This window comes from Myotis myotis, unplaced genomic scaffold (genome assembly GCF_014108235.1).
Source record: "Myotis myotis isolate mMyoMyo1 unplaced genomic scaffold, mMyoMyo1.p scaffold_m19_p_3, whole genome shotgun sequence".
NCBI classification, from domain to species: domain Eukaryota; kingdom Metazoa; phylum Chordata; class Mammalia; order Chiroptera; family Vespertilionidae; genus Myotis; species Myotis myotis.
Genome location: NW_023416335.1, coordinates 150,962,907 through 150,978,464, shown reverse-complemented (window position 1 = coordinate 150,978,464; position 15,558 = coordinate 150,962,907). Strand labels below are relative to the sequence as shown.

Here is a 15,558-nt window from a genome sequence, read left to right as displayed (position 1 = left end):
CGGTAGCGCGGAGCTTGTAAAACACCCTGGAGAGAAAATGGCGGCGGCGGCGGCTTCGGCGCCTCAGCAGCTCTCGGATGAGGAGCTTTTCTCTCAGCTCCGCCGTTACGGCCTGTCTCCCGGCCCCGTGACGGAGAGCACCCGCCCGGTCTACCTCAAGAAGCTGAAGAAGCTTCGAGAGGAAGAGCAGCAGCAGCAGCAGCACCGGTCCGGGGGCCGCGGCCACAAGACGCGGAACAGTAATAACAATAACACGGCAGCCGCCTCGGTCGCCGCCACGGGACCGGCTCCGGCGGGGGCCGTTGGGATGGGGGTCCGGCCGGTGTCGGGAGACCTCGCCCACTTTCGGACTCCTGGGGGCCTGGGCAGAGTGTCGGCCTCCGGCCCCGAGAACCCCTTGGGAGGGCCCGGGGGCGCCTCGGCCGCCCCCACGGCCGGCAGCAAAGTGCTGCTGGGCTTCAGCTCGGACGAGTCGGACGTGGAGGTGAGCCCGCGGGACCAGGCCGGCGGCGGCGGCGGCGGCGGGAGGAGAGACCGGGCTGCGCTCCAGTTCCGCGGGCTCAAACCGCCGTCGGCGTCCCTGGCCAGCGGCGAGGTGACTAACAGCCCCGCGGCCGAGCGGAGGAAGCCCCACGCGTGGTGGGGGGCGCGGAGGCCGGCGGCCCCGGAGCTGCCGCCCCCGTCGGGGAGAGACCGAGCGGCGCGGGACGGGGACGACGAGGGCGAAGACCGGGAGGACAGGGACCCGGAGGCCGGCGAGGCGCTGTGGTCGAGCCGCATCGTGAATGGCAGCCGGCTCCTCGCCTACAGCTGCCGGGAAAACTACTCGGACTCGGAGGAAGAGGAGGACGTCGACGTGGCCTCCGGCCGGCAGGTACCGAAGGACGACTCCCTCCCCCGGCACCGGCCCCGGCGGAGCCACGGTAAGCCTCTCCCGCCGCAGTCGGCGAGATCGGCCGGCGGCCGGCCGGAGCCCGCGGTCCCGGGAGGGGGAGGAATCCCGATGAATGACAGGGCGGCGGCCGCGGGGAGTCTAGACAGAAGTCGAAACCTCGAGGAGTCCGCGGCGGCGGGGCAGGGAGGGGCGTGTGAGGCGCTGGACTCCAGCCCGGTTCCTCGATACCGTGTGAACGCCAAGAAGCTGGCCCCGCTCCTGGCCCCGCCGCTCACCGACATGGACGCCACCCTGGACTCGTCCGCAGGCTCCCTGCTCAAAACCAATAATCATATCGGCGGCGGCGGCGCCCTCGGGGTGGACTCCTCCAGGATTTTCCCCAACAGCCTCCCTCCCAGTGCGGCGGTGGCCGCCCCGGGTTCACTCAGGATCAATCACTCCAATCACACGGGCGCCAATCACACCTACCTGCAGAACGCATACGGCAAGCCGAAGCTCTCCGAGCCCGAGGAGGAACTTCTCCAGCAATTTAAACGGGAGGAGGTGTCCCCCACCGGGGGTTTCAGTGCCCACTACTTGTCGATGTTTCTCTTAACTGCTGCCTGCCTGTTTTTCCTAATTTTGGGACTGACTTACCTAGGAATGAGAGGAACCAGCGTATCCGAGGATGGAGGACTCAGCAGTAAGTATTAAACCCCCGTGGGTAAGGTAACAAAGGGGATGTTAGTGATCTGCCCCAGCTGCACTGGGCATTTGACGTGGGGTGACGTCTGCGTGCAAGAACATGGTTTAATAGTGAAGGCAACAGATTGAGTGCATTTGTGCCATTTTAAGAAAGAACATTATAACCGTTATCAGAATGATAATCCCATGGCTTGATGTAAAAATTTTTGTGTATGATAGGGGAACTCCAAAACATCTTATTTTTAAAAAAAGAACAAAACATTACAAGCCTGTTAGTAAAATGCATGTATTTACATTTTCTTTAGACTTAAATATAACTATACGTATACATATCAATGATTCAAAAGTTTTGAAGCATTTTGACTGTTAAAAGGCATCATAAATACAGTGTTGTTTTTTCAAATTGAGTTGTGATTCTGAAAGGCAGTGTAAGATCTCTTGAAATTCTGGTTCAATATTTTGTAGTATTAAGCATATGGGTATATAGTTCTGTGAGTTTTAAAAAAGTGAATGAATATAGAAAGTAGGAAGGCACGCCTCTAAATTGGTTTCCCAGCCGAAAGCATCTCTCTTTTCACCCACGAAAAAAGTAGTGGTAGGCCATGTAGGAGTTTGCAGTCAGATTTATCTGGATTGGTTTCCAGGCCCTGCCATTTACTTGTTAAATGGCTAGAGGGAGGTGTGTGCATTCATTCATTAAGCTAGCGTCATCTATGCTGAGCACTCAGGGTACAGCAGTGTAAAGTCAAAGTATTCCTGTCCTTCGACACAAGAAGATGAATGCAGGTCATTTTGTGTTTATGAAGGAAGTAAGAATCGAGTACTTGGTGTATGCTACTTTAGGATTGGTAAGAGTAGGTACAGCTTGAGGTGAGACCTGAAGCAGGAGACAGCATTGCAGGGAGCTAGGAGAGCATTTGGGGAAGAGATTGTAAGAGGAAAGGCTTTTAGTTGAGCAAGAATCTTGTAGGTTAGAGTGAGTGGTTGGAGCACTTTGAGCCAGGGGGAATGAACAAGAGTTTGAGCTTTCCTTTTCTAATCTGTAAAATGATGCTAATATTGATTAGAATGATGCCTGTGAAGAATAAAAGAGAGAAAGTAAATTAGTGCATGATAGACTGCTGAATACATAATTTCTCAGCTCCTTTTCCTCACTCCCCCTTAAACTTCCTACCCATTTCACCCAACGTGCATTCACTGTATCATGATTTGTATTTCTAAAATTGGCATAGTATTAGATTTATTTCAAAATAGTGAATGATGCAGTTAGACTTAGATAAAGAGTAGGAGTGAAAATAGTGTAAGCCTGGATTTGGATGCAGCCAATTTTAAGGTAGTTAAAGAATAGATTATTACTATATTGCTTAAAGGAGTTAGAAGAGGACTGAAATACAGCACTCATTTTAATTGGTATCCTGGGAGCAAGTGTGATATATTCTGTCCTGCCCCAGATACTTGTGAAAAAAAGTATCAAGATCACCCTAGGAGTTCAGTTAGTAAAGTTCACATAAGTTAAATGACATTACCTATCAGCAGTACTTATTTGCATCTGTTTCTCTGACAACACTAACTATATGACCTGGACCTTTTCTAAGAGCTAAGTACTTTACACATATTAAATCGTTGAATCTTCCCAACAACTCACAGAGACAGATGGTGTTTATCCTCATTTTGTAGATGAGGACAGTGAGATTCAAGGAAGTTAAGAAATGTACCCACAGTTGAACAGCTAGTGAGTGAAGGACTAAGATTTTGTTTCAGATTTTTTCAACTATAAAACCCATATTGGTAACACTACTTTGGGTATTGCTTCTGGAGAACTTTCTAAATAAGAGGGTACTTTTATTAGGATTAAGAAAACAATTGAATATTTGGTAGCATTTAAAACAGAATTGCTGATGAATACAATTCTCAATTTAGATGATTGTCATATCTTTCTCCTCACTGTTAAGAAAAATGAATACTACTTTCTCAGGTACCAAAACTTCAAATGGAATAGAAAAGCATAGGACTGCTAGGGTTTTGGTTCCTTCTTCACCTCCACCAGTGTTGAAGAAAGGAAATTATAAAGCGTTTTGCATTTTAATACATAGTAAATGTGAGGAAGCCAGAGGGATGCAAAGAACAGTAGATAAGAGGTTGAGGATTTGGGTATAAGGACTTGTCAGAATGACCTTAGTCAAGTTTCTTAACCTTTGAGCTTCATTCTTTTGTATTAAATGATAACAGTAATTTCTGCTGTCTGTGGGATTGTTGTGAGGATCAAATGAGATAGTTTGTTAAACAAACAAATTGGTATTATTCAAAAGTTTAGGTAAAACATGTTCCTGGTAATCTATATTATGTAAAGAGAAATAAGTAATTTCTGTAAATGACATTTAGTGTATTTCTTACCTATTCAACATTTAATTTTTATTAAATTCCACTAAATACACATTGTAGATAATGATACAGAAATTTGAATCAAAGCATAATGAATCCTTAAATGTATTACAGACTTAACTGTATACCCTGGTTGAAAACTATGCCTACTAGTTCAGTTAGGCTGCACACCTAACGGTGAATAATTTCCACTCCCTATATTTATGTAATATTCTGATCCTTTGTCATATTATAATGGTTAACTGATGTTTAACCATAGGGTTCATTGGTCAAATAGTGTGCTTAAGGGGATAGTTTTACTTTGAGTAATTATTCACCAGAAGATTGTAGGTTATATGTGAGAGAAAGCTTTAGTAAGCTTTTATTAGTTATTTAAATTATGTATAACGTGTAATAGCTTAGCCTTTTAAGTAGTTCTTAATCATTTGGTCTTTGAAGAATTTTCATCAATGCCTAGTTTTATTAATTGAATTATTATGAGTCTGCTTCCTCCTCTGTAAAATTGTGGGGTTGGATCTCTAAGCTCTTTCCAGTTCCAAGGTTTAAGATTCTAAGTTTGAACTGCCCTACCAAAACAACTCAAGGATCAGTCTACAGTCAGATCATGGCAACCCATCAAAAGAAAATAGGCAGAATAGACTGACTACCGTAGGCTTATATGATCATTTAGATAATGGTTTTCAGTTATAGAAGACATGATTTTTGTAGAAAATGTACATAGAGATCTATGAAGCAAAAATTAATGGGTATTGTATACTTCTAGTCTCATAATCACTTCTGATATAAGTTCAAATAATACTTTCAGAACTTTTTAAATGTTTTTCATGTAATATGTACACTTATATATACCTTTGTGTATACATTTTCATTCAACAGTTGGGACAGGCTTCTCTAAAGAGAATTGAGCCCTAGCTGGTTTGGCTCAGCGGATAGAGTGTCAGCCTATGGACTGAAGGGTCCTGGGTTCGATTCCAGTCAAGGGCACATGCCCAGATTGTGGGCTTGATCCCTAGTAAGGGATGTTCAGGAAGCAGCCGATCAGTGATTCTCTGTCATCATTGATTCTCTCTCTCTCTCTCTCTTTCCCTTCCTCTCTGAAGTCAATTAAAAAGTATATATATGCGAGAGAATTGAGATCTGAATGACTTGAAGGAACTAACTAGTCACAGGGAGAAGAGAATTTTTAATAGAAATAATAGCAAGTATAAAGACCCTGAGGCAAAAACAAACTTGGCATGTTAAAGCATCAGAATAGAATGGTCAGTGTGGCTGGGGCATGGCATATGATAAAGTCACAAGTAGGCAGGGGATGGGTCATAAAGGACCTAAAGGACTTGAAGGCCATAGAAAGGAGTCTGAATTTTATTTTAAGTGACATTATACTATACATATTCTACAACTTTTTTCACTTAATATTGTATCCTGGGTACAATACTGTATCTTAGCCAATATTAAACCTCTTTCCTCCTCTGCCATTCATTCACTCAACCAACCCCTGTCTGGTTTACCATCCATTCTTCTCTGAGTCACCAATTACTCAATTGCAACAGACTGAGGTATTTCAGAGGAAAGGTGGGGGGAGGATTAACCAAAGCACTTATATACATCCCGGTGCATGAAATTCATGCACGTGGCGGGGGGGGGGGGTGCCCCAGCCTGGCCTGTTCCCTGTCACAGTGTGGGAGCCCCTTGATCCATCACCCCAAAGAGATAGGCCCCACCTACCCATCCGGGACTCCTCAATGGATTGCCCCAAAGAGGTAGGCTGGAGCCGGGGGAGGCCTGCGGACCCCCAGCGCAGGTTCACAGAGGCTTCCTGGCCAGGCCCGTGGCTGTGGGGCCTCTCTGCGCCTGCGGACCCCTGGCCAGGGCTGTGGGGGAGGGGCCTCTCTGTGTGCCTGTGGAACCCCGGCTCAGGCACGTGGAGGGGCCTCTCTGCTGCAGCGCCATCCCTGATGCTGCAAGTCCCTGCCCAATTGTGCCTGCTGTGCATGCAGCCTGCTGATCAGTTGTTACTGTGACAGTGTCCCAACCAATTTGCATATTACCCTATTATTAGTATAGATATGCATAGCCCATGGACAAACAGTATTGTGGAGAAGACCTAGGGAGGAGGCGGGAGCCGGGTGGAGGGTGTCAACAAAGGGGAAACATCTGTAATGGGAGGACATCTGTAATGCTTTCAAAATAAAGATTTTAAAAAAGAGAGAGAGGAACAACTATTTTTCAATATCCTTATGCCTATTTCATTATAGATACCAAATGTTGAGCCTTTTGGCTAGTCTAATTACTTGAAAAAGCTAAAATATGTTTTAAAAAATAATATACCCCTTTGAAATGCCAAGGTATCTATATCTTCAATAAACAGTTCTAGTACATTGAACACCAGTCTCTAATCCAATTATGGGACTACAGTAGCCTGCAAGATATTTCTACTTGAACAATTCAAAAACTTAACTCCAAATAAACCATTTTCTCTGTACTACCTTTTCCCAAACAAGATCCCTTTGCCACATCTCTAATTCTTGTCAGTGGTATCACTATTTTATCAATCATCTAGGCTCATGACCACAGAATAATCCTTGACTCTCCTTTATTCTCTGTATCCAGTCACCAAGTATTTCTTTCTTCAAATGGATTTCCTCAATCACAGACCCCACTCCATCCTGGTAGTTATCAACCTCCTTCAGGTTTTCATCACTCCATATTTGCCACCTAGTGCCTATCACTCCATTGCCTATACCACCACCTGTTTATCCTTCTTAAAAAAATCAATTTGGCCCTAACCCAGTGGTCGGCAAACTGCGGCTCACGAGCCACATGCAGCTCTTTGGCCCCTTGAGTGTGGCTCTTCCACAAAATACCGACTAATGTGCATGGGCCACGAAGTTTCAATCGCACCGTACATGTGCGCCCGCATGTGGTATTTTGTGGAAGAGCCACACTCAAGGGGCTAAAGAGCCGCAGTTTGTCCACTATGGCCCTAACCTATTTGGCACAGTGGATAGAGTATGAGCATGTAGACTGAAGGGTCCCAGGTTAAATTCCAGTCAAGGGCATGTACCTTGATTGCAGGCTCCTCCCCTGCCCGGGCCCTGGTCGGGCACGTGAAGGAGGCATCAATCGATAAGTTTCCTTCACATCGATATTTCTGTCTTTCCCTCTCTCTTCCATTCTCTCTAAAAATCAATGGAAAAAATATCCTCAAGTGAGGATCAACAACAACAAAAAATTAAGAGATTATCTCAAGGACACAGAGGACAATTATAATACACTAATAAATGCTATCAATGATGCATAAAATCTTATTTAAGCGGAGAATGATGGGCCAAATGCTAGGGTAAAGAGGGCAGGGAGAGAGGATTTTCACAGGTGACACTTTTTTTTAAGAATAAACTTAGTAGTTAATAGAGATGAAAAAAATCTTCCCGAAGAAGGGACTAACATGTGTAAAGGCATACAGGCACAAAATTTCATGACTTATTTAGTGGACACCAAGTGTTGTTCCTCTCATTCTTGAAGAATGAAAGCTGAATGTTACATTTGAACTTTCTCAAAGTTGACTATTTTGTGATGAAAAAAAATTTTCTTTACCTCCAAGAATATTCCTGGGAATACTGGGGTTTGAATATCCCAGTTTGATGATTTAAGAAATGAAAATTTACTCTGTGAAAATGTCTTTCATTTAAAAATTATCTCTAGAATAATTTATTTATTTTTAAATCTATTTTTTATTGATTTCAAAGGAAAAGGGAGACAGAGAGAGAGAAACATCAATTTATTGATCGGCCGCCTCCTGCACTAGCCACACCGGGGATGAACTGGGGCATGTGCTCTGACGGGGAATCGAACTGTGACCTCCTGGTTCATAGTTCAACGCTCAACTGTTGAGCCATGCCGGCCAGGCTCTAGAATAATTTAAAAATAATCTGGATGAAAATTTATGAATTCCCCTTGTGACTATCCATGAAGTCTAGTTGAGAAACATAGTTGTCAGGGCTTAGATTGTTAAGGAGGCAGACCTGGATTTAAATATTGTCCTTTCTGCTTGCTAGTTTTTTTTTTTTTTATTAAAGGTAAGTTGCTGAACTTTTGTGTTCTCCTTTTTTTGCTCCTTTTAAATGAACTTTAGATGTACTTTCCCTATACATGTATTTGCTTCAGTGGGAATGAAGTGTTCTGCAATTTCAGGGATCAGGAATACTTTTAAAAATGAAATACTTTCATAATTCCTCAGTAGAGTTGTGATGCTTTAAAACTAGCTTCTTCTTGCCCTAGCTGGTTGCTCAGTGGTTAGAACGTGTTCAATTCCAGTCAAGGGCATGCACCTTGGTTGCAGGCTTGAGGGCCGGGGTCCATGCAGGAGGCAACCAGTCGATATGTTTTTCTCACATCGATGTTTCTCTCTCTCTCTGTCTCTCCCCCTTCTTCCACTCTTTCTAAAAATCAAATGGGGAAAAAAAAAATCCTCCTATGAGAATTAACAAAAAACAAAAAACTAGCTGCTGCTTGCACATTAATTATTCTATATTAACTTTACCTATCTGAAAAATATCTTTTATGTAAATAAAAGGAACTTTAGTGCAAAATATATTTAATCTGGTTTATAAGTAGTTTAAGAATGAAGTATAACTTAAACTATCAGAAAACTCCAAAATAGTTGTTTTATATTTGCCATATTCCTTTGAAAACATTTCTAAGGAAATTTGTTTTTTAAAGATTATAAAAATTTATACTAACAGGTAATAATGTCTGAAAATAGGATACCAGATCTATTATGTGGAAGCCATCATGTATTACTTCTATAATTTCTTAACTTGTTTTTTTAATTTTGAGATGTATAGAGTTTAAAATTTTACCACTGCCTTTGTTTGTATAGCGGATGTATTGCTCAATGTCCATAATTTTTTGCTTAAAATGTTTTTGTAAGATGACTTCAGAATTCATCTTTACAGCTATGTTGATATCAAATGGCAAGCTAACATTTAGGAACAAATGTGTGCAAACTGTTAAGGAGTTGAGTTCAGCTGTTCTAAACTAATTGAGGGATAAGTATGCACCAACAATTACTCTTCTGTCTTGAATGTGACATGAATACAAGAAAAAAAGTCCTTTAGTAGCAGTGAGAATTTTATCACATTGCAGAACATAATTATATAAATATATAAGAAATTTGCTTATTGTGATTAATTTGTAAAAGCATTTTATATTTACAAAGGAAACTTAAGCTTACATGTAGAGAGAGCCATTGAAATTAATTAGAAGGGGGGACATTTAATTTATTTATTTAATTTTTTAAAAAAATTAAATCTTTATTATTCAGATTATTACAGTTGTTCCCTTTTTTCCCTCCATAGCTCCCCTCCACCCGGTTCCCACTCCACCCTCCCCCCTCCCCCCTCCCCCCCCATCCATAGGTGCACGATTTTTGTCCAGTCTCTTCCCGCATCCCCCACACCCCTTTCCCCCCCAAGAATAGTCAGTCCATTCCCTTTCTATGCCCCTGATTCTATTATAATCACCAGTTTATTCTGTTCATCAGATTATTTATTCACTTGATTTTGAGATTCACTTGTTGATAGATGTATTTGTTGTTCATAATTTGTATCTTTACCTTTTTCTTCCTCTTCCTCTTCTTAAAGGATACCTTTCAGCATTTCATATAATACTGGTTTGGTGATGATGAACTCCTTTAGCCTTTCCTTATCTGTGAAGCTCTTTATCTGACCTTCAATTCTGAATGATAGTTTTGCTGGATAAAGTAGTCTTGGTTGTAGGTTCTTGGTATTCATCACTTTGAATATTTCTTGCCACTCCCTTCTGGCCTGCAAAGTTTTTGTTGAGAAATCAGCTGACAGTCGTATGGGTACTCCCGTGTAGGTAACTGACTGTTTTTCTCTTGCTGCTTTTAAGATTCTCTCTTTATCTTTTGCTCTTAGCATTTTAATTCTGATGTGTCTTGGTGTGGTCCTCTTCAGATTCCTTTTGTTTGGGATTCTCTGCGTTTCCTGGACTTGTAAGTCTATTTCTTTGACCAGGTAGGGGAAGTTTTCTGTCATTATTTCTTCAAATAGGTTTTCAATATCTTGCTCTCTCTCATCTTCTGGCACCCCTATAATTCTGATGTTGGTATGCTTGAAGCTGTCCCAGAGGCTTCTTACGCTATCTTCGTATTTTTGGATTTTTTTTTCATTTTGCTTTCCCAGTTGGATGTTTTTGCTTCTTCATATTTCAAATCTTTGACTTGACTTTGCGATCTTCTAGTCTGCTGTTGGAACTCTGCATAATATCCTTTATTTCAGTCAGTGTATGCTTAATTTCTAGTTGGTCCTTTTTCATTACCTCCAGGGTCTCACTAGATTTCTTGAGGGTTTCACTACATTTATCAGCGGTCTCACGAGACTTTTTGAGAGTTTTACTAAATTTATCGGCGGTTTCTAGAAAGTTCTTGAAAAAGTGTGGTTTTGAACTCTATATCCAGTAGTTTGCTTTCCTCCATTTCTGTCATTTGTGACCTGTTTCTTTGTCTCCGCATTTTTTATGCTTCCCTGTGTTGATAGAGTGGCTTTGTGTGCTAGGTGTCCTATAGGGCCCAGTGGCTCAGCCTCCCCAATTACCTGAGGTGGACACTCTTGGTGCACCCCCTTGTAGGTTTTGTGCACAGTCTTGTTGTAATTAAGTCTTGATTGTTGTAGGTATCACTGGGAGGAATTGACCTCCAGGCCAATTGGCTGTGAGAATCAGCTGTGTCTGCAGTGGGAGAACTTCTGTGCTGGAGACACCCCTCCGGGGGAAGACTTGCTTCAGTGGGGCTTTGGTGATCACTTGAAGTGGGGACATTTTAGAGTATCTGTTTCTTCTAGTCCCTAAGCTATGGCTTGGAACCATGGTTAGCCTTATTGATGACTTTCTAAGTTTTTAATGGTACCTTCCACAGTATCACAAATGCTTACTTGTTTGATTTAGCTCACTTTAAGGAAATATTTATGTAGTTCCTTCCATTCCTTTATTCACTCACCCATAAATTATTTATTGAGCACCTATCATGTACCAAGTAATACCAGGAAATGAGTATATACTTTCTAGAATGATAGGAATGACACTTCTCCCAGACACACTGCCTCCTTTCCACCCCCCACATTGTTGGGTATGCCCTATGGTAAAATTTACCAAATGTGTACTCTACACAAAAGAAATAGTTTCATTTTTTGCACGTTTTTATAAGAAATTTAAAAAGTAAAGAAGGGAAAGACATGTAGAATGAATTTGCAAAAAATGAAAATGTCACAGGAATTGAACTGTGACCTCCAGGTTCATAGGTCGACACTCAACCACTGAACATGCCGGCCTGGTGGTTTCTAAGTTTTAGAGCCAGCACTTGAACCCACAATCTCCCAGTCCACAGTCTTAGCTACCAGGCAGTGAAAGATTTTTTCATGCATCTTTTCTCACTCGTTAACTTTATTCGGGCAGGTAAGTCACTTTATAACCTCTGGGCCTTGGTTTTTGCATCTGTCAAATGAGGGGATAGTAAAATCAGGTTACTTCCAGCCAATGACTTTTGTAGGAGATAAGGGAAATGCCTTAGAGCAGCGGTTCTCAATCTGTGGGTCTTGACCCCTTTGGCGGTCGAACGACCCTTTCACCGGGGTCGCCTAAGACCATCCTGCATATCAGATATTTACATTATGAGTCATAACAGTAGCAACATTACAGTTATGAAGTAGCAACAAAAATAATTTTATGGTTGGGTCACAACATGAGGAACTGTATTTAAAGGGCCAGAAGGTTGAGAACCACTGCCTTAGAAACATTTGAAGGGATATATAACTGTATATTTTTAATACTGTAAGTTAGAATTTCCCAGCTACAGTGTCTCATTTAAGCAACACATGTTCAGCACTATGACATGTACTGTCAGTAATGTTAATAAGTGATAGAAGAGTGGGTTAAACTTATAGTCATTATCAGTAGTTTTACACCTTTCTCTCAAGCTGTCCAAACAGATAAAAGGAACTATCTTTTTACAGTTGGTTCCTTACCTCTAGGCACTGAAAAATAATATTCTTATTTTTTCAGTTATATTTATTTAATAGGTTATGAAGCACAATTTAAAACTAGATTTTAGCCTCATTGGCTACTGAAAGGTAGATTTGCTGATAGGGATGGGATATATTGCTTTAGTCCAAAATATAGAAGTGAATTTGAGACAAAAATATTTCCTAAGAAATATTCTTAGGAATGTGGATAGGTCTTAGAGTAAGCTTGTGTTAACATTATCTGAAGAACAGATAGTGCATATAGCTGGTAGAGAATGATGGCCTGTCACACGCTGTTCTTCAGTTAGTTTGTAAGATAATAAGAGGACTATTATTGCTAAAGTGGGAAGATGAGGTGTGTCCCTATGAATGGGCAATAAATTGAATGGAGGTAATCAGGAGATTAGGGTTATCCTATATAATAAAAGCCTAATATGCTAAGTGTCTGGTCATCCAGTCAGCCATTCAACCAATCAAAGCATAATATGCTAATGATATGCTAAGGATGCTCAACTGCTCGCTATGACGTGCACTGACCACCAGGGGGCAGACAGTCGACCGGTCAACCAGTCTCTATGACACGCACTGACCACCAGGGGGCAGATGCTCAATGTAGGAGCTGCCCCCTGGTGGTCAGTGCACTCCCACAGCGGGAGTGCTGCTCAGCCAGAAGCTGGGTTGATGGCTGGCGAGCGCAGTGGCGGTGGTGGGAGCCTCTCCAGCCTCTGCCTCCGCGGCAGTGCTAAGGATGTCTGACTGCCAGCTTCGGCCCCCTCCCCGGCAGTCAGACATCCCCCAAGGGCTCCTGGACTGCGAGAGGGCACAGACCAGGCTGAGGGACGCCCCCCCCTCCCCCAGACCTAGTACATGAACTTTGTGCACCAGGCCTCTAGTAAAATAATAAAATGGATTTGATAAACAGGATATTAAACATCATGGAATATAAGGAATTTGAAGTGAATTAGGGCTCTTTAGTCTAAACAGTTCATATGAGGCACATAATAAAATTTTCATCACATTTTGCATTGAAAGAATCAAATATGTGATTTGTTTAGATTAGAGTTAATAGAAATATAATACAAGCCACATACATAATTTTAATTTTTCTATTGGCCTCATTACAATGTAAAAAGAAACAGGTGAAATTAATTTTATTAATATATTTTATTTAATCCTGTATAGTTTATTATTTTTCAACATATAATCAGTATAAAATTCCTGTCTAAGGTTAATTTATCTAAGGTCAAAATCCTTGTAGCAGAGCAGGGACGTATTACTGATTACGACCCTAAAATCTTGTCATGTTCACTATACTATTTTAAAGCATAGCCATCTAGTGTAGCTAAGTGAGATTTAGTTCTGCCATTGCTCAGCTATTTTCAATTCACTGCAGTGACTAATGATATAATTACTCTTTATTTTAAGAAATATAGGACTTCTTAGCTTAAAGTAGAAGTGATATCCTGATATTTTAGAGAGAGAGGAAGGGAGAAGGATAGAGAGATGAAAACATCCATGAATGAGGGAGAAACATAGATCTGCTGCTTCCTGCACGCCCCCTACTGGGGATTGAACCCACAATCGGGGCATGTGCCCTGACCAGAAATCGAACCTGGGACCTCTTGGTTTATGGGTTGATGCCCAACCACTGAGCCACACTGGCTGGGCCTCATATTTCTTATTGGGAATATTTTCTTTTGCTCTTTTCACCATTTTCTATTGTAAACTGCTTTGTACAGCTCTTCAAATTAGACATGTGGAAGGAAGAAATGGCCTTTTGATTCTGGCACATGACTGTCCTGGGAGATAAGGGAAGAGTCAGCTTCTGTTGAGAAAAAAACAAAACAAAACTTATTGGTGTAAAACAGTTTTTAAGGATTTTAGTACCTCACTTTGGGATACTTTTTTTGGGGGGAGGGCGATACTTTTATTCATTGTGCTTTTTGAATTGTAAAACTTACCTCAATTCTATTATCAGGTGTTATTTTATGGTAGTTTTATACTTAGCAGCATCTTTTTTTTTTTTTTTTCCAAGAGGATCTTTTCCCATTTGTTAGAGTGTGTGGAAGAGAGAGGGAAAGACAGAAATATCACTGTGAAAGAAACACATCGATTGGTTGCCTCCTACACATGCCCTGACCAGGGCCTGGGCTGGAGAGGATCTTGCAGCCAAGGTACGTGCCCTTGACCGGAATCGAACCCGGGACCCTTCAGTCCGCAGGCCGACACTCTATCCACTGAGCCAAATAGGCTAATGAATTTGAATAATTTATTTGAATTACATTTGGATTTCTAGCAAATATTTGCTCACAAAGATAGGCTGTTTGCTTCCAATAGGAAAATTGGGCAGTCTTTAATTTTTGAATGTGTGTTGTCTTCCAGATATGTGAAAAATAGTTGTTTGAACTTAGAACAGTGGTTCTCAACCTGTGGGTCGCGACCCCTTTGGGAGTTGAACAACCCTTTCACAGGGGTCGCCTAAGACCATCGGAAAACACATATATAATTACATATTGTTTCTGTGATTAATCACTATGCTTTAATTATGTTCAATTTGTAACAATGAAATTGGGGGTCACCACAACATGAGGAACTGTATTAAAGGGTCGCGGCATTAGGAAGGTTGAGAACCATTGACTTAGAACATGTTTAATTATATTGTTTTTAAGTTTAAGTTCCTATACTAGCCCATAGAAGCATATTTTAGCATTAATGTAGAATTGGTTTAGTTTTAGATATACAATATAGTATTGTTAGCTATAGTCACCATACATTATATCTCCAGGACTTACTTATTTCATATGTGGAAGTTGGTACCTTTGACCACCTTCACCCATTTCATCCACTTCCTTACCCCACCTCTGGCAACCACCAATCTGTCCTCTGTTATCTATGAGTTCAGTGTGTTTTTATTTTAGATTCTACATATAAGTGAGATCAGTATTTTTCTTTCTCTGACTTATTTCACTTAGCATAATGCCTTATAAATAGTAGGTCCATTTATTGGGTGCTTGGCAAGTGTAAATATCTAGTCTGCTTAAGCATTTTTTACATCATTTTATAACTGGGTAATTTTAATGGAGGATTAGGTCAATTACTTTGTCCATTGTTATAGATTAGAGAGAGGAGTTATGGAGTTATGTTGTTAAATATGACTTGAAAGCTTATCCTCTAACCATTGCACTATACTGCATTCCACTTTCATATATCCTCCCATTTACCAATCCTCACTCCTTTTATTTCTTCAGCTACTTTTAGGTAAATGTTAGGGAAAGCCATTTGATTGAATTCATTGTAGAATTCTGACAATAAAAATTACATGACTTTGCCCTGATCAAGTGATTCAGTTGGTTGGAGTATCATCCCATACACCAAAAGTTTGTGGGTTCTATTTCTGGTCGGGGCACATACCTAGGTTTTAGTTTGGTCTCCGGTAAGGGCATGTACCAAAGGCAACCAATCAATGTTTCTCTCTGACATTTATGTTTCTCTTTATCTTCCCCTTCCCCTTTCTCTGAAATCAATAAAAACATATCTTCGGGTGAGTATTTAAAAAAT

At 41.4% G+C, this 15,558-nt stretch overlaps 1 protein-coding gene across 4 annotated transcripts in view; it reads left to right on the top strand.

Annotated features, from left to right (window-relative positions):
• Nucleotides 1–15,558, top strand: part of LEMD3 (LEM domain containing 3) — a 90,419-nt gene continuing 74,861 nt past the window's right edge. For all 4 annotated transcript variants that reach the window (XR_004965855.1, XR_004965856.1, XM_036297955.1 and 1 more), the window contains exon 1: nucleotides 1–1,577. Coding sequence is in view for 2 of the 4 variants with exons in the window: in XM_036297955.1 (XP_036153848.1) it covers nucleotides 38–1,577 (1,540 nt within the window). In the remaining 2 variants the exon portion in view is untranslated. The remainder of the gene's footprint in view (nucleotides 1,578–15,558) is intronic.